The sequence below is a fragment of the Kryptolebias marmoratus genome, linkage group LG1, assembly GCF_001649575.2.
Source record: "Kryptolebias marmoratus isolate JLee-2015 linkage group LG1, ASM164957v2, whole genome shotgun sequence".
Classification (NCBI taxonomy): domain Eukaryota; kingdom Metazoa; phylum Chordata; class Actinopteri; order Cyprinodontiformes; family Rivulidae; genus Kryptolebias; species Kryptolebias marmoratus.
In genome coordinates, this window is record NC_051430.1 from 28,199,308 (window position 1) to 28,222,012 (window position 22,705).

The 22,705-nt window shown below is 40.8% G+C and overlaps 1 protein-coding gene across 2 annotated transcripts in view; it reads right to left on the bottom strand.

Moving 5' to 3' along the window:
• Positions 1-22,705, bottom strand: part of kremen1 (kringle containing transmembrane protein 1) — a 63,862-nt gene that overhangs the window by 33,459 nt on the left and 7,698 nt on the right. For both annotated transcript variants that reach the window (XM_017427900.3, XM_017427902.3), the window contains exon 2: positions 6,905-7,067. In XM_017427900.3, coding sequence (XP_017283389.1) covers positions 6,905-7,067 — 163 coding nt within the window. The remainder of the gene's footprint in view (positions 1-6,904; positions 7,068-22,705) is intronic.

Here is a 22,705-nt window from a genome sequence, read left to right on the forward strand (position 1 = left end):
GCTCCATCAGAGGAAAAAAAAAAAAAAAAAAAGCAGCTGCGCTTAGCTGGCTGCTGCTCAAACACTTTGCTTCAACCCAAAACTTTATGATCAGCTTTAAAATGCCTGGCGACGTAATGTTTCATATAAAAATCTGAAAGTCCTTTCGCATTAACCATTTGTGTAAAGTCTGGGGATATCATGGACTGAAAACCTTTCAAGGAAACAAACATTTGGAGAGATTCTAGACTGGCTTCAGTTTAGTTTATGATCAAAGCCAAACTTCCCTCGTTTGGCTGAATTGGTGGGAGGAGAAACGCTGATTGCAAAGTGCTGATGAGAGGCCTGACAGGGTAGGGGTTTAAGAGTTCGGTAATTTACTGCATGAGAGAAAACTCTTTAACTGACCTGGATGATTTCACATGCATGCTGCTCTCTGCTGCTCTGTAACACAAATGCATCAAGAAGAAAATCTTAAAGAGCCCAGAAGTTATTTTTTGCTTTAGGCATTTGCCGAAGTAAAGGTTGTGATGTTAATTTGTATTCCTTGAATCATGTCTAAATCATTGACTCACCTTCACTACAACTGATTTTCCCCCATCTACATATTATTGGTATCTACAATGTAAATCTTCTTCTTTCAGCTGTTCCCTTTTCAGGGGTCTCCACAGAGAGTCCTCCTCTGTCTAACTCTGTCTTCTGTGTCCTCTGTCCTCACTCCAACTTCCTCCATGTCCTCTCTAACTGCATCCATATATCTCCTCTTTGTCTCTAACATCCTTCTGTCCCTCACCTGCACATGTCCAAACCATCTCAGTCTGACGTCTCCAACTTTATCTCCCAGTCCTTCAACCTGTGCTGGACCTCTGAGGACATCATTCCTAATCCTGTCCATCCTCATCCCTCCCAAGAAGAACCTCAACATCTTCAACTCTGAAACTTCCTGTTCTGTCTCCTTTCTTTTTGTCAGTCCCACCGTCTCCAAACCAAACAACATGGCTGCTCTCACCACTCCTTTGTGACCTCTGACCTCCTTGTAGCCTCACTGTTCCATCTGCCTCCCTCTCATTCGCACACATGTACTCTGTCTTGCTACGGCTGACTTTTATTCCTCATCTTTCAAGTTCATACCTCCATCTCGAAAGTTCTCTTCCAGCTGTTCCCTGTTCTCACCACATATCACAATGTCCTCTGCAAACATAGTCCACGGGGATTCCTGCCTGACCTCATCTGTTAGTCTGTCCATCACCAGATCCTTGATGCAGTCTCACCTCCACATTGAATCTATCTGTCCCTCCTACAGCACACCTCACCACTGTCCTGCTGTCCTCATACATGTACTGTACCACTCTAACATACTTCTCTGCCACAGTCGTCCTCATACAACACCGCAGCTCCTCCCTCAGCACCCTGTCAGATGCTTTTTCTAAATCCACAAAAACACAATGATTTTCTTTCTGAGCCTCCCTGTACTTTTCCATCAGCATCCTCAAAGCAAAGACGGCATCTGTGGAGCTCTTTCTTGGCATGAAACCATGCTGCTGCTCACAAATACTCACCTCTTGTCTAAGTTTTTCCACAGCTCTTTTTCAAATCTACCATGTAAATAATGTGGTTGAAACACACAGGACCTAGTTAATAATAGTTTTGAAGGAGATTTCGGGCTCCATTATGACAGTGAATGACAATTTGGTTTTGAGCCATATTTGTGTGGAAATATATTTTTTCAACAAACATAAAATTGAGTATAATCTTTAAATAAATTTGATTAAAATAAGACATTAACTGAGGTGTCACAGCAGATAAAAGTGGACCCTGATGGATAGAAAACTGTGGATTTAACTCTGCAACACAAAGAAAGATGGAGACTAAGAAAAGCTGCTTCCACTGGCCGTGGATGTTTTTAATAATGCCTTGAAGTTAATTTAAAGAGGATTACATTCTTTTTCTGGGTGTCAGTGATGTCTCACTTGGCTCTGATTAGAAGAACTTGTTGAAACACTCCCATACCCAGAGGTAGAAGAGGTTTGGACTCCTAATTGGCACAATTAAGTTGATTTTGCACTAAGTTAGCCACACGGCTCAGTGTGAAGCCACTTATACTTGCAATATTGTCTCAAAATATTACAAACTTCATGCCTGATCAGGTTATAATCAGGCATATGACATTGACAATCTATGATGCAGAGCTAATTCTAAACAATAAACAAAGATAAAATGGTTGAATCACATGAAGGAGGAGAAAATTCAGAAGCAATGAGCATAAAGTTTTAAACCAAATTGTTCAAACAAGCTCCGCATTTCCAAAATTCTTACGGTGTTCATATTCACTGAAGTGTTAATGGCTGATTCTTTCCCACTAAAACGTACATCTGTTTGTAGAGTTCCCTGATTAACTCCATCAGTTTAACAAAGCAGCGCCCTGGGATAGTTACACAGCCATACGACCAGTGAACAACTTGGCTGCAGCTTTTCTGACCTCAGATGTGAACCTGACATCATGAAGACTCAATTACAATCAACTGCGAGAACACTATTCACTTTGGCATTTCCATTATCTCATCCATGTAGGGGGAAAGCATTAGAAGCCATACTGCACGCTCGTAAATTCTGCAGCACACACACCTGCATATAAATAGCCATGGAAATGGCCTGGCAGAGCAGTTCAGCTGCTCACTGAACCATCATTAAGTTCACACCATCATACTAAAGCACCAGGAGCAGAGTCCAGTATCGGCCCGTGGTCGATCGGATGGAACAACAAACATGAATCAGGACCTTGTTTTTTTTCAGTTTTTAAGTACATTCTTCCAAAGAACATCACACAAATCAAAGTCTGAAGTCTAAAAGTGCATAATGATTGATAGCAACAGAATAAAATCTTTTACATATTGTGTGAATGCTGATTCATCATTTGGATTCCTTTTTACCTCTACATATTTCTGCATACTTTTAAGCAATTTTAATCATTCATATATCAAAATATTCAGCTCATTCAGAAGATGGGTGCTAGGATTTTGGTTTTTATAATTTTTATACTTTAAAAAATTTATTACAAATACTTTCCCCATAGAAATACAGAGATCTCTGTAATTCCTTCCTTCTACTAATTTGTCTTTTAAAGCTAGTTGTAGTTTTTATCTACTGATCTATTTTTTTTAGCTTCTTTTAGCTGGCCTTTTGATACTTTAGTTTTCAGCCAGCCTTTAGCTGAATTAGCTCTCAGATAGCCTTTTACTGAATTAGCTTTCAGCTACCATTTTGCTACAGTTAGCTTTTAGCTAGTTTTGCTACGTTTAGCCAGTGTAGCTTTTAGCTAATGTTCTGCTTCTTTAAACTTTAACAGTTTCAGCTTTTTCAGGCAATTTCAGCACTCAGTTATCTGCATTCACACTGCATTTCTGAGGTTTTTCTCATTTTTCAGTGACGTCTCGATCTCACCCGGTTGATGGTCAGTAATTAGAAATTCACTGCAGAAATAAGGCTTCCTACGTTTCAGCTAAAACACAAGAACTCTTGTCTTTTTCTGTATGCGTTCTGCTCCTTTCTTTGCAGGGGAATAATGTGACATTTCCCCTCTGCCTGTTTTTTTTTCCTCTGTTTTCACTGGGGTATTTTATTGCAAGCAGTAAAGATGAAATGTGGGGGCTGTTAGAGCTTTTTCTTCAGTCCCGATCCACTGCCCTCTCATCTAAAATCTCCAGTGATGGGATGAAAAGTCAGTTTGTAATCCTCTTCGTCTCAGCTTTTCAACATCTGATACAAGCTTAGAGCCCCCCCCCCCCGGCTTTGCATTATCCACCTGTGCTCTCTCTCAGCTCTCATTTCTTAAAACTACATTTGGCTTCAGGGTCGGACGAGCTAAAACTACCTCTCTGTATTTGTTTCCTCCCTTTTTGTCCATCCACCACCACCCATTTTGCAGCTTTAGCTATAATAGAAAAAAAATGGTTAAACCCAGATAAGTGAGACACACAAATCAGGTGGGAGGATGTGAAAGTCCTCGAAGGTTACGGTGGTTTAGAATCAATCTGAATTGCAGTGCACACCTTATGTAAATTGGGAGATTTGCAATCCAAATTGGACAACGACGCATGAGACATGACTGGTAAAATCAACCTCAGGAGCCACCTTTTCTGTGATCAAACAACCCAAATACAAGAAGCAGGAGAGAAACCTCTTCCCTGATCACAAAACATGCACCCAGCTGCGCAAGCGAAGGCATGCACAAATACTTGACCTTGCGCAGACATGCAATAAATGCCATCCCTCGTCTTCTTACAATGAAGTGGTCACTTTAGTTCTGCTGGTGGGAGGCTCCTTACATGTCTGGAAAAGTTTGAGAAGAGCTGCAGCTCTGAGAAACAAAAATCACTCTTTCTGGGGGGGGGGGGGAAAAAACCCAAAGCTGTTAGCTGTCAGTGAGCTGCCAAAGCTGCTGACTGCACGAGGGGCCAAGAAAACAGCCAAATCCAAACAATGAAAATGTACATTTCGAGCCGCTTTCTGGACATAATGAGCTCCTAATGTGCATGGAACGCTTACCTCAATGCTCTGCATATATCCAACTCATAAATCTTCCAAAATCCCATCGTGTCCAAGTAAAAACAAATTCGTCCAGCTCCACTTCAAAGCGTCGCTGCTCCATGAGTTTACAACCAACATTCGGAAGAAATGTTTCAGGGGCTTTGGGCCGAGGAAGGGAGGGTTGCTCTGTTTCCTATGGCCTGAAAATCTGGGCCAAGCCACTGTTCTGGACGTCTCGGTTAATTTCAACTGACTCACAAAACAGTGGGATTCCCTGGAAATAGTACACAAGTTTGACAGTTATGCCTGTAATGCTGACAGTTGTTGTTGGAGCGTGACTGACGGATAAAAATGGCTTTCCAGACACCGAAAGCCACTGTGTCCCTCCACGTTACAGGGATGAAGGACAGATTTGCTTCCACAGGCTCTGAGTGTGTTTACATGTTTGTGATGACTCGGCTAAACGCCGTCTTTGAAATATTCACAAGTCCAAGTCTGTGCAGGTCTCCTGTGTGCAAACCTTTTGAAATAGGACCTAAACCTGGATCTAATTGGAGCTGTGAAGGCCAACACTTGGAAAATTAAAAGCCTAGTTAGTCTAATTAGTTTAAAACAAATATCAAGTAACGAAACAAAGAGAGTTATAGCCATTTTGGCCAAACCTTGGAAACAACTTTTTGCATGACCTGATGTGATATACTAATGATTACTTTCTAAAAGTTTCATTAAAATTCATCTAGGGCTTTGTAAAATATTTTGCCAACAAACAGATTCTAACAGTTAATGCTAAAGTTTCAAGCAAAAAAGGAACAATATGCAGTGCTCTGAGTGCACTCCAAATTTGAGCTCAATATCTGTAAAATTGAGTTAAAATCATTTTTGCATTTGCTAAGGTTGCTTAGCTGTGGCAGCCATCTTTAATTGGGTCAACTCCAATAGTTAACGAGCTGCAGATGTGTACTACTTTCTGAGAGTTTCACTAAAATCTGTATAGTGGGTCATGAGATATTTTGCTAACGGTACAGACAAACAAATGTCATTGCCTGAGGACTTTGCAGTAAAGCTGATCTTAAAAAGAAAAGACATCTTCAAACAGAAAAGCAGAAACAACTAAAGATGTCTTGAAATGTAGAGTGGGTGGCGAAATAATTGAAGCTTACAGAACAATGCCACTTTCACTGCCGGCTCTGCATGCAGCTAAATAAATCCTTTCACGAAACCAAAACAAAACAGGTGCTATCAGAAGCATCATTATAAACCGGAGATTTATCTCGTTATTAGGAATTCGCACTGCAGTTTGAAATGAGGGAAAGTTAAACACAACATGCTAACAAGTTGGCATTTTTGGTGCAACAGCGGGTGGTTTCTGTTACCTCTGAACAGAGGCGGGCTACTCCTTTCCTTCCTGTTTCCAATTTTTTTGTGTGTGTTTTGATCATTAAGCCAGCTGCTGATATCGGGCTCAAATTTAATCTCCGTGAACACATGTGTGAAACATTCCAAACACACAGGATCACAAGAGGAATCTGACAGGTCACGAACTGATTAATAAGATTTAGAATAAAGAAAAACACGCTCATAACACCAAAATATGTTTCTCATAGTTTTTCAGGCTTCTTCTAATCTGGGTCTCATTTCCTGTGTTGCAGCTTTTTAATGCTCCCAAAATGTTTGTACTATTCTGCATAAAGGAGTCGTAAAAAACAAAAGGACTAAGAACTGTGGCTTTGAAGGTGCACAACATCATTTATTTTTATGTTTCCAAAATAAACCGAACCATGTTTTTGTGATTCAGGACAGCCACAGTAAGCACTTCAAGTTGAACTTATTTTACCTTGGTTACGTTACAGACGACGTGTTTGTTCCATCAGCAGATCAGGAGTTTTAATATTTAGTCTCAGGGAGTTCTTTAGTAACATTTTGATTAGATTTTTCAAAACGTGCTAAGCTTTAAAACCTTTTAGGACCTCGTGTTCAAACTTTATAAGTTTAGAAAAATAGAGATCTGCAAAACTGATATTATTATTGATTATATGATATTCCTCTTCATGAAAACTGTGTGGCTTACAGAACTATTTTTTACATTTTTCCTTTAAAGTTTAAAATAACAAAAACAACATTAATCAAGGCCCCAAAAAGATGAATTATTATGATACTGAAACTTTATGTTAGTAAAGACCTCAGATGTGTACAGAGGCGCCTCCTTAGTGGAGCAGCTTTGGAGATGAGACAAAAAAAAAAAAGTTGTATTTTTAAAGCTTTGAAACGGTGCTGCATCTTTTTCTGGCTATGAATCACAAAGAACAGAGTAAGATCATAATATTTAGGAGTCTATCCATATACAGTCTTTGGTAAAGACCAGTGTGTGCATAAATCACACCAGGAGTGAGACACACACCTGCAGAAGTTGTGGCTGCCGAGGCCTCCTTCTCCATTGGGATATTTGAGGGTGTTGTAAGGATGCTGGAAAGTCTCATTCCAGAAGAGGCAGGGTTTCCCTCCAATCAGGCTGGTCTGGTTCTGGAAGCCCCTGTAGTCCTCTCCGTTGGCAGTATAACACTCTGTAAGAAAAAAATTAATATTTAAAAAAACAAAACACACCATATCTGATGTTTTGCACAAGAGGTTATAAATCTATTAAGATAAAACCTCAGAGAAAGCTTTTAAAAAGGCGTGTAAAAAGGCAGCTGCTTCTTTGGGCATCTGGATTCTGTGAGACAACTGTGCTCTTAAAATATTTTAATATATCTGGAATTATTATAAATGATTATAATACGTGCACAAGCTCCAGCCAAAAATATTCAGGCAAGAATCAATTAAAAAAAAGTTTTAATTATTGCTAACATACAATCAGATGGAGGGAGAAAAGCCTCGAAGATGTATAGCATAAGCAAATATGGCTTGAATTTGGAAGTATATAACAACCATATGTGTCCGCTGGGTTTCCACAAAAACAATGGCTGGTGGAAAGTCTTTTCTTTCCCAATAGAGGGAATTCAAATAAACAAAAGTCTGATGTAAGGTTGATGAGCAATCGCCACTCAATGCACTGTGTGTGTGTGTGTGTGTGTGTGTGTGAGAGGGGGCTTTTGCGACAGGTGTTCATTTATGCAATAACAAACTGATAAGGTAACTGTCACTTTTTAAAAAAAAAAACCTGAACAAAATAAACAAAGGACCGAGTCAAACAAATAGACACACAGGGTAATTTAAGTGAGATCAGATCAGAGTATGCACCAGTTTCCAGGTGACCGGCTAAAAGCTGAGGTCCGATTTTTATGTTTCTCAGCTGAAACAAAATCCAAATGAATGAGCTTCAAACTTCAGATACAGATATCGAAGACATGGTCCTGGAATGAACTACAAACCGTGTGGCCTTTCAAAAACCTATGTCAAATCACAAAGATCTACATTTTTGTCACAGCTGAGATGGAGAATATTTGGAAACATTCAGTTTGTAATGGAAAAAAGACAAAAATAGCAAGACTATTTGGTCTAACAGAAGGTAAAACTATGTCATCTGCATAACAATTAGAAGAAACATTGATTATTGAGTTAAGATAATTCAGAAAAGGTATAATATGAAACGAAAACAGAAGTGAGGTCATAGGTCACTTTTAGTAAGGCAATTTCAGTATCATCCATCTATAAATCCATCCATCCATTCTCTGTCCTCATTTGAGCCTATTCAGGGAAGTTTAAAGAACTCCAGTATCCCTAGAAATTAAATATTTGTAACGTATAGTACTTTCTTAATAAGTGCAAAGTGATTAACAAGAAAAAAACAGCTTAGTTCAGTCAAGATGTTCATTGTAAAAATAAATACCTAAAAATTAGCAGACATTGCCAAAAAGGCTGAAGTGTTTTTCATTAACTGGAGGAGTAGTTGTGCAGCAGATGTCTCAATCTTGAAAACAATCCAGTATTACTGAAATCTGTGATACCCACTGTGGATATTTAGTGGCAGTTTCATTGAAAATAAGCAGGAAGATTTTTTTAATCTAGCTTCTTAATGACAGAGAACAAAGGTAGGATCATTACTACAGTTTTGTATGGCAGGAATGAGGGTGAAACTGCAACACAGCTATCTGGCAATAAAACACAACCAGATTTTAATATTGAATTATGTTGTCATTGATTTTATTTATGCAAAACCTTTCTAAGTCTTGAATGGAGCAGGAAACACTGTTGGGTTGATAAGTTCACTGGGCAAAGACCACTGATCCTGTCAAAGAAATCTTTTCAGCGGGATTCAAAGGACAGTATTGAAAAATCTTGGGTTACGCTTATTATCATTGATGGAGCCATTGAAACAGCTATTCTTGGTGCTAATAAACCAATTTCACGCAGTGCCTGTCAATCAAATGTTAACAAAGAAAGAACAATTCTTGCTTGTTTGATTTGACTCCGTGGGGTCTTGTTGCTGTGTGTGTAGTTAGGCAATGACTGGCCCCTTTTATCGAGTCAAGCTGTTCGGACAGAGTATGAGCTAATGCATTGCAATATGACAGTCATTATAGCCCTTGGTGAGCCAGCTGTGCTTCATTGCTCTTAATCATTTGCTTTCAAATCCAAGGTTTTCCAACTTCCAACCGCATCTAACCATTTGCTCTTTTTCTTCATCCTCCTTCTTACCTTCTCTATCATCCACCTTTCAGCTCAAACATTTACAAAGGCAAACATTTCCTTGGGGATCCCTGAGGGTGCCAAACTTCTAATTCAAATTTTGTGTTGTGTTGCTTAGATTTGACATCCTGAGGTTATTTCTTTCACATGGTTGCAGATGAAAAAAAATAACCCAAATGCTGACAATTTTTAGGAGGCATAAATATAAAAAAAATGAACAAAACTAACAAAGCCAAACCATGACAGAAGCACAACTCCTGAGAAAGATCTGGCTCCATCTGAGAAACATCCATTTTCTTTACCTGCTTTTCCATACAGGGTCACAAGGAGCTTGTGCCTATTTTCAGTGGTCATTGGGCGAAATGTGGGGAAACAAACAAGACAGACAACTATTCACGCTATAACTCACTCATAGTTACAATTTTCATTTACCCATAAACCAGGGGTGTCCAATCCTGGTCCTTGAGGGCCACTACTCTGCATGTTTTACTTGTTTCTCTGCTCCAACACAGCTGATTTAAATTAATGTGTGATTAACAAGCTTCTGCAGAACATGAAGAGGTAATTTAACCTCTGAATCAGGTGTGTTGGAGCAGGGAAACAAGGAAAACATGCAGGATAGTGGCCCTAAGGACCAGGATTGGTCTTCTGTTGGTGGAATCCAAGCCCTGGAGGAAAACCTGGGCCATTAGTAATGCCACAAGAATGGGTCACAACAACCTGCAACCTTCTTGTGAGGCAACAGTTCCAACAACTGCTCTGCCCTGATCAAATACAGGTGAGAAAAAAAAAAAAAAAAATCAGAAACTGAATCCAAGTGTCAGACAAGAGAAGGAAGTAAAAACAAGTCTGTTGTACGAGGATCAAAAATTTGCAAAAGAACACAAAGCAAGCATAACACAGAGGTTTTTACAAAACTACACGGTACAATGAGTACATGGGAACAAAAACAAAAAAACATTTAAAAACAAGGAACTTCCTGTCTGAAAAATAACCTCACCTTGAAAATAAACCAGACAATGACAGATTCAAAGGTCTGTAAGTGAATAACAACAACATAATTCTCTAAAGTTTTATTTTATTTCTATGTACGGATGAATTCTTTGAAAACAGAACCTTTTTTTCTGTCATTAGAACAGAATTAGTGATTAAATGAAAATTGTTACTTAGCTTGCTGTATATTACAACAGTTATCTTGTATGCAAACATACATTGCAGCTTCTTGCATGTGCCACAGAAGTACTACTAACAGTTAATTTCAGAACAAATCAGAAGCCATGGCTGTTCTCAGTGTGACAGCAGAAGTTGGTTTTAATTAAAGCTGTTTTGGCTGTGTTGCTCAGTCAAGCTTATCAGCCATCCATCGTCTGGCTGACAGGAGTTGAGCAGCAGCAAGGAGCTCCGAGGTGTCAGGTTTCTGCAATTATGATGCCACTCTGTTGTTTGTAAGTGGCTCCCGTTTATCTCTGCAAATGAATGCTGCCTTGGCATGCAAGGATATCCACTACCGGATCGTAAATCCACCTGAGATTGGCTGAGGCGGAACGGGACTCCATAAAACTACAAAAACAGTTTAATGGAGATACAACAGGGTTCACACCTTTGCAGTCCTTATAAGAAGGATATAAAAGAGAGATGAATGAAGGAGACAAGTTATCATTAGGTCCACACCCAGAGGACAGACAATCCATCTTATTTCTCAGGTCATAATAGAGACATGTGAGCAGATCCAACAGTGTTCTGATACCAACATAAGCAACATTTGCAATCCAATCAGTTTAAAAATGATGGTAATTGGAACCACGTTGCATTATCTGCAGTAAAACCGTATTCTAATTTGAAAAAAAACATGATGAGAAGTCACATGATGACTTTTCATTTTTTCATTTTTCTGACTCTGGCAGTCACAACAGCAAAGAAAATGACTAGGAAACACTCCTATTGGAAGTTTGGCAGCAGCACAAGCCCAATAATGAGTTACTGCTTCCTAAAAGTATTCATGACTGCTCCAGTCAAGGAGGATAGCATCAGGCAGGGAAAGGGCAACTAACTGCATCTCAAATGAGTTCATGTCCTTCAAAACTCTTCTCTTTAAAAGAGCAAACATGAAAATGACTGAACTTGGCTGCTTGCTTGATGCTCTGTATAAAAAAGAAAGAGATGACTGACTTTGTAAATGTCTTCTCTTCAAGAAAATGTTCCTCCTCAGTTTCAGGAGGAAGCATAGCTTGTCTGCACATGGTCTGGAATGGGTTGTGGCTGGCAATCATTCTGCCATGCTGAGGCCAAGTTGGGCTTCAAGGATTAGATGGTAAATATGGCATCGTTTTTGCCACTGTTAAAAAAAAAAAGTGTGGTTGCTTGTGGTGGGACTGGGAGGTAGCAGATCTGGAAGGACTCAGATAAGTGAGGCAATCGTAAAGATGAATAGACATTTAAAAATCTCTGCGGATGCCCACACATCTATCAAGCTAAAGGGGAAAAAAAAAACTTTACCTTGGAAAACAGCAGATATGAACAACTTATCCTTGTCCTGGAGGAAATAAAGAGATCATCCATTGATTGGATCATCACCACTTTGGGCCGACTCCCCTCCAAACACGCCCACCCCCCTCAACGCGCCCCTTTCCTTGTCACCAAGCAACTGTTGCGCTCTCGTCACATAGGGCTGAGCTTTCTTGTGGTTTTATCATAAGGCCATGATGGGAAACAGAACCACCACCGCATGAAAGACAGAAAAAAAGGGGGGGAAAAAATCCTCCAATAAAATACTCACAGATCTACAAATAGAAAAAGTCCGGGAATAAGAAGAGGAGGACTCACCCTCGGCCAGACTACAGCACCGCCCCAGCAATGAGAAAAACAAGAAAAACAGCAGAGGATCCCTGGAAGACAGCTAATCGCCCTGTTATTATATTTGTTGGGATTTGTAGCTAATGATTTCCACATTGCAACTGCCAATGCTCTTGATGCTTCAAGAAAAAAAAAAAAAAGGGGGGGGGGGCAAGAAAGAAAGAGTGCTGTGATTTGGTTATGTGATCTAAAAAAACAAGCAAGTTTGCAAACAACTTGTTTTTGTTAAACACGTTGTCGGGCCCAATAAGTGCCAGAGCACTTATCTGTTGTGTTTGCTACAAGGAATGAAAAGCAGTGATAATTACAGGCGACTGCTTCCTCACAGAGGCCCAACATAAAGAGCTTCCTTCCATCTTTATTATACGCTTTGGGCTTTGGGGACAACACAACAGGCTTTGTGCACGAGCAATATTTCCACTCTAATAAAATTACACAAAATGGGTGTGAGCATGTGCAGCGTTATGCACAAAAACTAATTTGTACAGGCACAAAGCTGCACACTGAGCACTCACAAGGTTTTAAAGCCCTTCCAAAACCTACAAACAAAGTTGACAGTAGTGGCAGATTAATCATGCACAATCTGCTCTCTTCCTCTTCTCAGCGCACTGGTAGCCATTACTGTTGTGGCGCTCATTAATGGCGGCGTAGTAAGAACAGAGGCCAGGGCCGGGCCAAGCCAAGCCAGATGTAGCGGGTTACAGAGTTCTTTTCTGGGGGGGACACAGCTGGCTGTAACACAAGTCTGGTTCCCCTTTTCCTCAGCAGTATCCATTTCCACATCAAAACCACATCAGACGTCAGAGGATGGGAGGAAGAATGCTGCACGTTTATCATCCAGGTTTCACAGATAGTCACACGTTCAGTGAGCCATATTTAATGAAGTTGGAAGTTGCTGGAGGGAAGTTCTCAGAGGAGGAGGGCTAATGGGCCACACCTCTCATCCCCGCTTGTATGGTCTCCTCTCTTCAAGACGATTTTTCAAAGCATCATCGTGCAAGGTCAACGAAAGTGCAAAGTCCAGAAGAAACACGGGTGTCTCTTAAACCAAATGCTGAAACCTGGAGACTCTCAAAGTTCTTCCTTCTCATTTCAGGTTTTTGTCACATAGGTTGTCACTCAAGATTAAACCAAGACCTCATTCAGTCCCAAAATAACCTCCATCACCACGATTCTTCCTGTAGAAAGCCTCAGCTGCACCACCCTCTGAGTTCACTGCCGCAGTAGCCACAGACCCACACTGAACCCTGCCAAAGCTGCAGGGCAGCACCTATAAAACACGGCCCCATCTTGATTCTGTGCGGCCCCTATTATTTAGTTCGGTAATGGAAAGAGTTTAATCTGCCGGAGTCAATGGTGGGTGAAAACCACCGCCAAAGTCCCCTCTGTTTGAAGCTGCTTTTACAGAAATAGAAAGCATAATGGCTTTTTTTATTATTATTTTATTTTCTTTTGGGCTACAAACTACTTGCTGCTTCTACAGCCGTGTCTCAAATGACTTTGTAGAATAAATCAAACAAACATCCTGTAGTTGCCATGATTCTATCAGATAAAACGGCACAGAGTTTACTGCTGGCTCTGTGAAGAGGAGTTTAGAGTTTTGCTTGGCAGTAACTTAAGAGAGTGAAGGATGAGCTGCAGGCTCTGACAGTAACATAAAAGACATTAAAAGACTTGCTGACACCCTCCAGGGAAAAAACTGCTGGCATAATATTGACATTATTAGGGACTGTTGACCAACCCAACATGAGGGTGGATGAGATGATGTGTTCTTTTATCCTTTTTTTTCCTTTTGCATGTCCTTATAATTACCCCAAATGAGCTCAAGTAAAAAAAACAAAAAAAAAAACAACTTTCCTTTAAAAAACAAGAAAAACTTGAGTGAATTTGATTGTTGGAAGTAAAGGTTTTAAATTAAACAAAACTATGCAAACAATAAAGGTTTCTTTACTTTGAACTCTTGTTTCTTTTTCTTACAACAACATACGTTCAAATGACAAACGACACTAGGATGAATAAACAGATCATCTCCTGCAGTGCACGCCACTGAACCTGCTCTAAACCAACTCTGACGGACAAAACACACACAACTTGTGCAGACAAATAAAAGCTAGGACCATATGTGACGATGCAAAGAAGAAGAAGAGGCCGTTTAGTTCGGGGCTTTCAAAGGTGCACAATTTAGGTGTCTGAGATCAATCCATCTCAAACTGCAAATAAGAGAAGAGCTTTGAAACTGAAGCAAGGATTATGAAAGAGGGGAGCAAAATTAAGCAGGAAAGAAGAGAGAAGAAAACAGAGGCAAACACAGAGGGAGTCAGGGTGGGACAAAGACTGGTTTTATGATACCGCAGATTGTTAACTTGGGCTCTAATTTTCTCCCTCTCATACACAGCTCCACTGAAGTCGACACTTTATTCCGCATTTCCCTGTATCATCGACAGGGGTAACAAAGCCCAGACTTGTAAAATTAACAGACCCCAACGACAGGGGTCTGAGTTCTGAAGACCCAGACCTCATTCCAGAGGAGCTCTGTGGCGCAGCTGCATGCTGGGGCCCTGTAGCAGCAAACAAGCAACTGTGCAGGGTTTAAGAGAGTGAAAATATGCCCTGCTAATGCAAGTCTTCTGTGCAGAGAACAACACATCCCCATATGGGTTCCTCATTGCCTTTGATAACCAGGAGCTTGTGATACAAACCATGATGGCCAACTCTTACTAATGGCCCAGTCCGCCTCACATGGGGGTATTTCAAGGTTACTCTTGTCTTTTTTGTTTTGCCTGTAAGTAAAACAATCTCTTAGCCAGCCTATTATGTCAGATTCTCAGATAAACACATGCAGTGACAAAACACGCATTAATATACACACTTCTATACCCACATCATTCCAGCGCTCCTCCTCCGCCCTCCCCACCACATGCCCATATTCTTCCCCCCACAGGCGCTCTTACAGGAAGAATGAAAGGGAGCAATTTTCATCAGTGGAGCAGCCGCAGTATTTTAAGATGGATCCGATGTGGAGGGAAGGAAGGTCACACACACTCACACAGTCTCTTTCTCTCTCTCACACACACACAGGCTTCTTTGTTTCCTCGGTGGTAAGGCCAGTGTCGTTGTGGTGATGCCATTCTCACCCACTCATCGTTGTACAGTGGATATCGCCCACTGCGGGTGTGTGTGTGTATAAGTGTGTGTGCGAGTGCACATGTCTGTCAGTTTCCTAAACTCCAGGCTTTTTAAAAGCAGTAATCAATTTGTGGTAACGTTCATGTAAACCGTGCCGCCAGGACGGGTTTTGGCTTGCCTCTTGTCCATTCTCTATAATTTCATGTGCGTGAACACGATGATTCATCCACGGTAAGATATATACCTCAGATTCATGACCTTTGCCCTTCAGGTTAGGTCTAACATGAAAGTCAGACATGTTGCATCCAACGGAGCTGAAGCACAAACGATTAGGAGGAAAGGTTAAACACACCTGTTTTCTATTGTCCGCTATGTGTTCAGGTTTGCTGGTATCCGAGGAATGTAAATTATATGTGGTTTAGTTTGAAGTAAAGTTCTATTGCAGGGGACTGTGTGCAGCCTCGCATGCCCCCCCCACTCACCCACCTACCCACCCTTCAAACATGCAGCTCTCAGCAGGCCTGTGTGATTACAGGGTGCAGGAAAGATGGAGCGGGATAAATAAAGGTCTCAGGTTCTGAGGAGCAGGATAGATGTGACCTACCCTGCTAATGCAAAAACCAAATCAAAACAAACAAACCAAAAATGGGAGAAAAAAAAGAGACTTAATCTACACTGCGGCTTCATCAAAAGCTCAGATCACTTTTCTGTTTACTTTAACAGACATCGTTATTAAAACAGATGGCTTATCTCGTCTCAAAGTGAACAATGTCAAAACCATGACAATCAGTTGGAGCTACAGCCACTTCAAAGCACATCAAGACAATTTAAGGATATGATCATCAGCGCTTTTCCCTGCGTTTTGAGGAAATGAGAATTACATCTGTTAACAGCACAACTCTAGTGTTCTTCCTTTTTCTTTTTTAGGCACCACGCAACTTTGTTTGGATCAGTCATTTCCTGTTGTGGAGTTTTATCTCAGTCGTACATGACACCAAAATTTCATTTGGAGAATAAGTGGATTGGAGAGGAGAACGGGGAACTCACCGTTTCAACCATGGTTCAAGGAGACCAAAGAGATGATTTTTGTCTTTAACCAGTATTTAATCAGATCAGAAAGGCTATGAGGGTTATAAACACTACATATATATATATTCCTACAGGTTCAAAATAATATTATTTGTGCAGTGCATGTCACAGGTTATGTTTGTATTGGGTAACTGTTTTAATGTTTTATTGTTGGATGCATCTATTGGGACAGCACCAAGTTCAAAAACATTTTCCCCAAGAAGGCAAAGTATGCATTATCCCATCATATTGCACTGTACTGTAACGTACCGTATCATATATCATATTTCATTTAACATTGTGCCACGGTGGAGCAGTGGTCAGCCCTGTCGCTTCACAGTAAGGAGATCACAGATTCGCCTCCTGCCTGGGGCCTTTCTGTGTGGAAAAACAATGCGCTACCTTAGCTGCGTTTACTTATAATTTCCTGTAAATTCTAAAGTCTAAATATTCCTCACCAAGTATTCAGTGAAATTGTGGATGCAGAGGTTTTAGTTGCATCTTTGAGGCCTTTTCTCTCTGAAAATCAACAACACGGTTACTGAAAATTGGGCTTAAGCTGATCAAGCGTCTGAGGGAGGCTTAGGCTGGTGTGTTGTGAAGTGAATAAACGTAACTAAAGCAGACAAACACCGCAAGTCATTTATGTTGCTAGCAGTGCAGAGAATTACTGTCAATAAACTGAAGAGGGGAGTTTGCTCAAGGGAGGTAAATATCAACAAAAAGGGTCATAATGTATATCAAATACTGAGGTTTCAGCAACTTTTACTTCTTGTTTGCATTGATGGATAAACAGGCTCCATGTGTGCAGCACAAACATGCATCCATCTGCATTCAATGAATCTCCAGCATGCTTGTTTGGAGAGTGTGGTAAACACACAGGAGAAAAGGCCCCAGTGGGTTTGTTTTGTCTATCTTTGTAAACTATAAATGCAGGCATTGGTCTGTTTCCTTTCGCCCTTTGGTGTGTTTACATTGATTTTTCTGCTTTTCAAACTCGTATAAGTTGTGAGGAAAATCATTTTGACTATTTCTTGGAGCTCTGACTCACTTTTTGAGCTATGTCGGTCTTAAAACCATTCATCCTTTTCTCTTCACGGTCATTTTAATTTGCGGATAGATTCTTATTTTTGTTCCACAAACATACTTAAATGTTTCCCATGTAACCATCTTGTCTGACCTGGTCAGAGCGCTAATGTATGAAACAACAAAAGGCTGTCAGATAAACCGCGGCTAAGAGCACTTTTCCCGAACACAATACCAACGGCACAATAGGCTGCCAAAGAGGGGACCACAGAGTTCAACATAAAACCCCCTTTAAAGAGCTACGGCTCTGGTTCCTGATCCTGACTGTGAAAGCGATCGTTTTTCATTTTGGTTTGTGTGGCTGTGGGAAGAGCAGCCAAACTGGGAACCAGATGGCCCTCCTAAAAGACAGGAGGCATCGCAGTGGCCTCTTGGAGAAGAGGATCCATTACGACGGAACCATTGGTATATTCTGTTTCATGGCACCGGCCGAGTGTGACCATTGCTTGGTTAATATGGGTCGTGGGCTGGTGTGGCCCATTTTGTGTTCACCTCTGAGAGCTGCATTCACCTTAGATGCAGGACAGACAACTAAATCAGGGCCCCTTTACGACTTGGGTTACATCCCTTTTGACTTGAAGCCTCTATCAAAGGGGCACACATGGCAATGGGATCTGACTGGTTCCACAGCTTCAGGGACAATGGCTGTTTGTGCAAACGGCTGACTGAAATCTGCACCTCATTTCACTATCACCAAAGCATCACAGCTTGACCTAGTGATGTTTATTTCCATATTATTTAAAAAAAAAACAAAGAGAGCACAAGAAAATATGTTCTGTGTTCGGCCCCCCGTCACAGCCTCTTAATTCTGTCCACTGCTGGCTTTGTTCCTCTGTTTGCTGTCCACTTAGCTGTGCCTGCCTCTTTCACTTGTCCAAATGTTTGCTCTGTCCACTTTGCCGTGTCCACTTGCTCAGCCTTGTCAAATTAGTACCGTCTGTGGGCGTTTCCAGCAAGCAGGAAAGGCGACAATTTGCCTTCTTCGGCCACAAGCTGCTGCAGCTGGACATGAACCAGACCGTGGAACTGAACAGGGAAATTACTCTCCATTTATTTAAAGTGGTTACCATCGCTCTGCTGCAGTTACAGCGCAGACCTCAGTGGCCCAAGCCCAACCAAAACTGCAGTATAAAAAGAAGTAAAGTTCGTTGGACAGGTCATGTCTCACACAGCGGCACTTCGAGTTCCTGCTGCATGTGACACCACAGAAAATACATGGCTGCTTGGACACTTCGCCCTTGGAAGTTTTTTTTGGCTCAACTTTTAATAAAAGGTCATCAAAAGATACAAATATAAGATTAACTTTTGGAGTCAACCTAATTAAAGACAGACATCACAGCTAATCGTCATTGTCCAACACAAAAATAGCTCAACTTATTTTCACAAATATTGAGATTTGTTGTTGTAGCTGAGAGTCATCCACATAACATACTCTGAGTGGGACATCTCTCACCATATAGCATGAGATCAGGCATAATGTTTTACATTGTTTCAAAGAACACTTGGCCTTTTATTAAAGGCGTGATGAAAAGAAGAAGTAAGATGCATGGCTCAATCAAAACAACATCTAATTGTTTTTTCTTTAGTTTTCCTTACGATAAAAAACGACACATTGGCCTGTGAGCAATTATGGAATATTCAAAACCTTATAATTTGAGTACCATTTTCATACATGAACAATTTCTTCTCCCGGGGTCTTTCATAAAATTCCATTTTCAATGATTTAAATTAAGGTCTTATAATGGAAATGGCACTTGCTTTAGAGTTAATAGTATCCAGGGAAGAACATAAAGCTGTCTGTCATTTCTTTCTGTTCTCTGAGTATCTGATTTACCCTCTTGCCCTGCAGCGTGTTTCGGCTGATGGACTCTGACTGCTGCAGGGAACACCAGCAAGGCTGAGACAGAATGTCATCCAGCTTTGACTGGAGTGTGTCTCCAAATGCAAATGTCAATATATACGACGAGACCAGAAAAAGCAGCTCATGCATATTAGAAGTCAAATGAGAAGCGAGACTTTGTTGCAGGGGAAGCGGGAAGAAAACGCGTTTAACAATCGGGACAGTTGGAGATGAAGAGAGCTGTGGTGTAAAACCCTCAATATGTCATGGATATTCTGCAAAACACTGACCCCACAAACCAGCATTCTGACCACATGTGTGCACTCTCCCACCTAAGCATTGTTTATCTCTTCCAAGCCTGACAGTTGGGCACAGCCTGCAGCGGTTTGACAGTTTAATTCCACGCTGCCTGACAAGTCCGCCTCCGTGGATCAGGAACTGGAGTCAAACATTCTGCGAGGGGACGCTCCACGCTTTTCTTGACCATCGCGTCTGTCATGCCTTGTCATGTAATGGAAAGGCGGCAGAGGGAGGGGGGAGGGGGAGAGGGGGGTGACCACTATCGCCACCATTGTCGTCATAAATACCGAAGCTGGAACTGGCCTTTCTGCTTTGCATGCTGGATCGGACGATCAACCGCCTGAGCAGGTGGTGATTTGCACAAGGCGAGGGGAAAAATTAAGGGATGTTCATCCACAGCGGATGTTCAAAAAAAAGAACCAGAAAGACTGGGGAAACACACAGAGAGGGGTACTTCGATCAAAGGAACGTAAGACTTTGAACACGACAGGAGGAGAAGCACAGAAGCACCATAATGAGCACGATTGTGTTTATAATAAGTAGGTCTGTTTCTGCATCTTAGTGGTTGGTGGTTTCATGGACGGTCCAGTCCCTTGGCATTGAGGGACAAGGGCGTCGCCCACAACTTGACCCTGACAAGGGCAACACCCAGGGGTCAACAGGAAGTATGATGGGCAGAAGCATGACACAGAGGCACACATTTCTGACCAAAAAGGTTTTTTTTTTTCCCTTTCATTCTGAGCTTCCAACTATGAGTCAGATTTAACTTTAAGACAAGTAAATTAGGGAATTCTTCAGAACTTTGGCCTGTCTTTACAAGTCAAAACATGCTGGGTATCACGGGTGTTGAAATACGGAAAAAGAAAAATACTCTGCTTTATTTGCTCCCGTTTCAGCCTTTCTAATCTCCATGAGTGGCTTCTTATTGAGTGTAAATTTCTCCGTCTCTCCATCTGTCATCACAGGATAGCTTCAGTCAGCTGGTGTCAATGTGTCTAGTTTTAATTTAAAGAATTGTTCAGATGTTACGTAACGTACTGTTGCTCAGAAGAAGGGCTGTGACTCGCTCTATAATTACAAGATCAGACAATCTTTTCATTTTGAGATTTACAATACCTTTACTGTAGACAGAAGAGTCAGAAAACACTTCTTCTGTTAAACTAGTCACAAAATTAAGGCCTACCATTACTTGAAAAAAAGGCCTACCACCTGTCGCCTTTAATGAAGAGTTTCAAAAAAGATCAAGTCATTTTGAGAACGACAGAGTTGTAGTTGATTTGGTCAAAAACACTGAAAATAACATTATGCCTGATCTCATGTGATATAACAATATCTTGCATATTCTTGTATGATCTGTTAGTGCTCGCAGCATGTAATGTGACTGACTGTCAGGTTCTACCACTTCAGATTTTAACACAATACTTGTTGAATTCACTGAGTTAAAGCCATTTCTGTGTTTACTAAGATCCTTGCTGCGGAGGCCATTTTTAATTTGGGTTGACTCCAAATGTTAATCAGTTCTAGATGTACATCATGTGATGACTTTCTGAGAGTTTCATTGAAATTTCACTATTGGTTCATGAAATATTATGCTAACAGAGTTCCCTCTAACAGTTAATGCAAAAGGTTTAAGCAAATTTGTTATCCAACGTGTTGAACTCAAAGTATAAGTTAAAGACAATGCTCAGCTACTACTAAAAGTTGATCAATTGTACATCAATAGATGTACAACTATTGATTACTTTCTTGTTTTATTAAAAATCCACCCAGTGATTTATGAGATATTGGACACCGACAGTTAAATATTAAACACAGATGAGTTAGCACTCAGAGTGTAAGTTGGGGATTTTAGCTCAAAATCTGTAAAATTGACCGATTTATAGACATTTATGTGATTGCCAAGATCACTTTGCTGTGACGGCCATCTCGAAATGAGATGACTTCAGATTTCTAAAAGTTGTCTAAAAGTTTGATTAAACTTTGTTCAGTGACTAATGAGATTTGTCATATGCAAAAACATTATTGCTCCACCTTCGACGACGGGTGATAAGAAGTCGATGAGCAAAACTGCATTCAGCTGTCTTATATACGTTTTGAGTCCACTGATATGACTTTCTCCAAGTGTCAGACTACCTGTCTGCTGCACTCCATTTGTAACCTCAGCGAGTAGGCAGTTAATCATCCCTTAGCGGTTCATTTTACAGTTCCAGCATCAGCTAAAGTCCTTATATATTGTCGGGTTTTGTTTGTGCTTTTATTGTCTCGCTGAAGTTAACCTCTTGGGACATTCCACTGAAGATTTATGAGGGCTCCATGTGGGCTGCTGTGCGACTCATTGTGCATGGATGCGACACAAAGAGCAGACATACTGACTGAGTTTGCTGTGAAAACAACCGGGACCGAGTGACTGGATCAGCGTGTAACCTCCGGGACATTAGGAGGAGTGCTCAGAGTGTTGTAAAAGTTTTAAGGAGATTAGCCCATTTGTCAGAGCACTCGTCATTCCAATGAGTGATGAGAAAAAAAGCAACCATGTGTGCCCGGAAGATTGTTCTGCCGTCTGATTGATGCAGACACTTTTACATGTCCTTGAATAAAAGACAAGGGACTTCACAATCCTTCAACTACAGCTGTAGACCTTGTGTTTTTTTTCTCCCGTAAGAGAAGTGCAATCCATCCATCCAAATGGTTTAAGTGTGATGTGCCGAATTATGAAGACACTGGCCAAAGCTCATAGGTAATAAAAGTCACATGGTATGAGCCACTCAGCCTGCAAAAAGGCAGGCTGAAAAAGGCATCTTAAAATACAAGGTCTTGTTATCGGCAGCTGCTAATCCCTTTGCATAAAAAAGATCATATTACACATGGAAACCCCAAACTATAATCACTCCTAATCACCCACAGTTATCGCTCCATGACAGAAGTTTATATTACTTATTTCTGTTTTCAACCCAAGATGACGACAGGAAATTGACAAAGATTCAAAACAGCCCGCAAACCATTGGGTGTCACTTGTTTTTAGAGACTATACCAGTGATTCAAAAACTTTTAAGCTTTTAACCTACAAAATAACCATGGCAGAAACGTGAAACCTGACCTACTGGTGGTTTAAGCATACAGGTATTGCTGTTAGCAAACAACCCTACCAACTATTACATCACTGTTATCTATCCATGACTACTGCTTTTAATCTCTTGTAACAATCATGGCAAAAAATATGCTACTAACAATAATCTTTCAGTCTTTTTTAGCAGTCTTTTTGGCGTTCCACAGCCATACTAGCAAATTGGTCAGTTATTA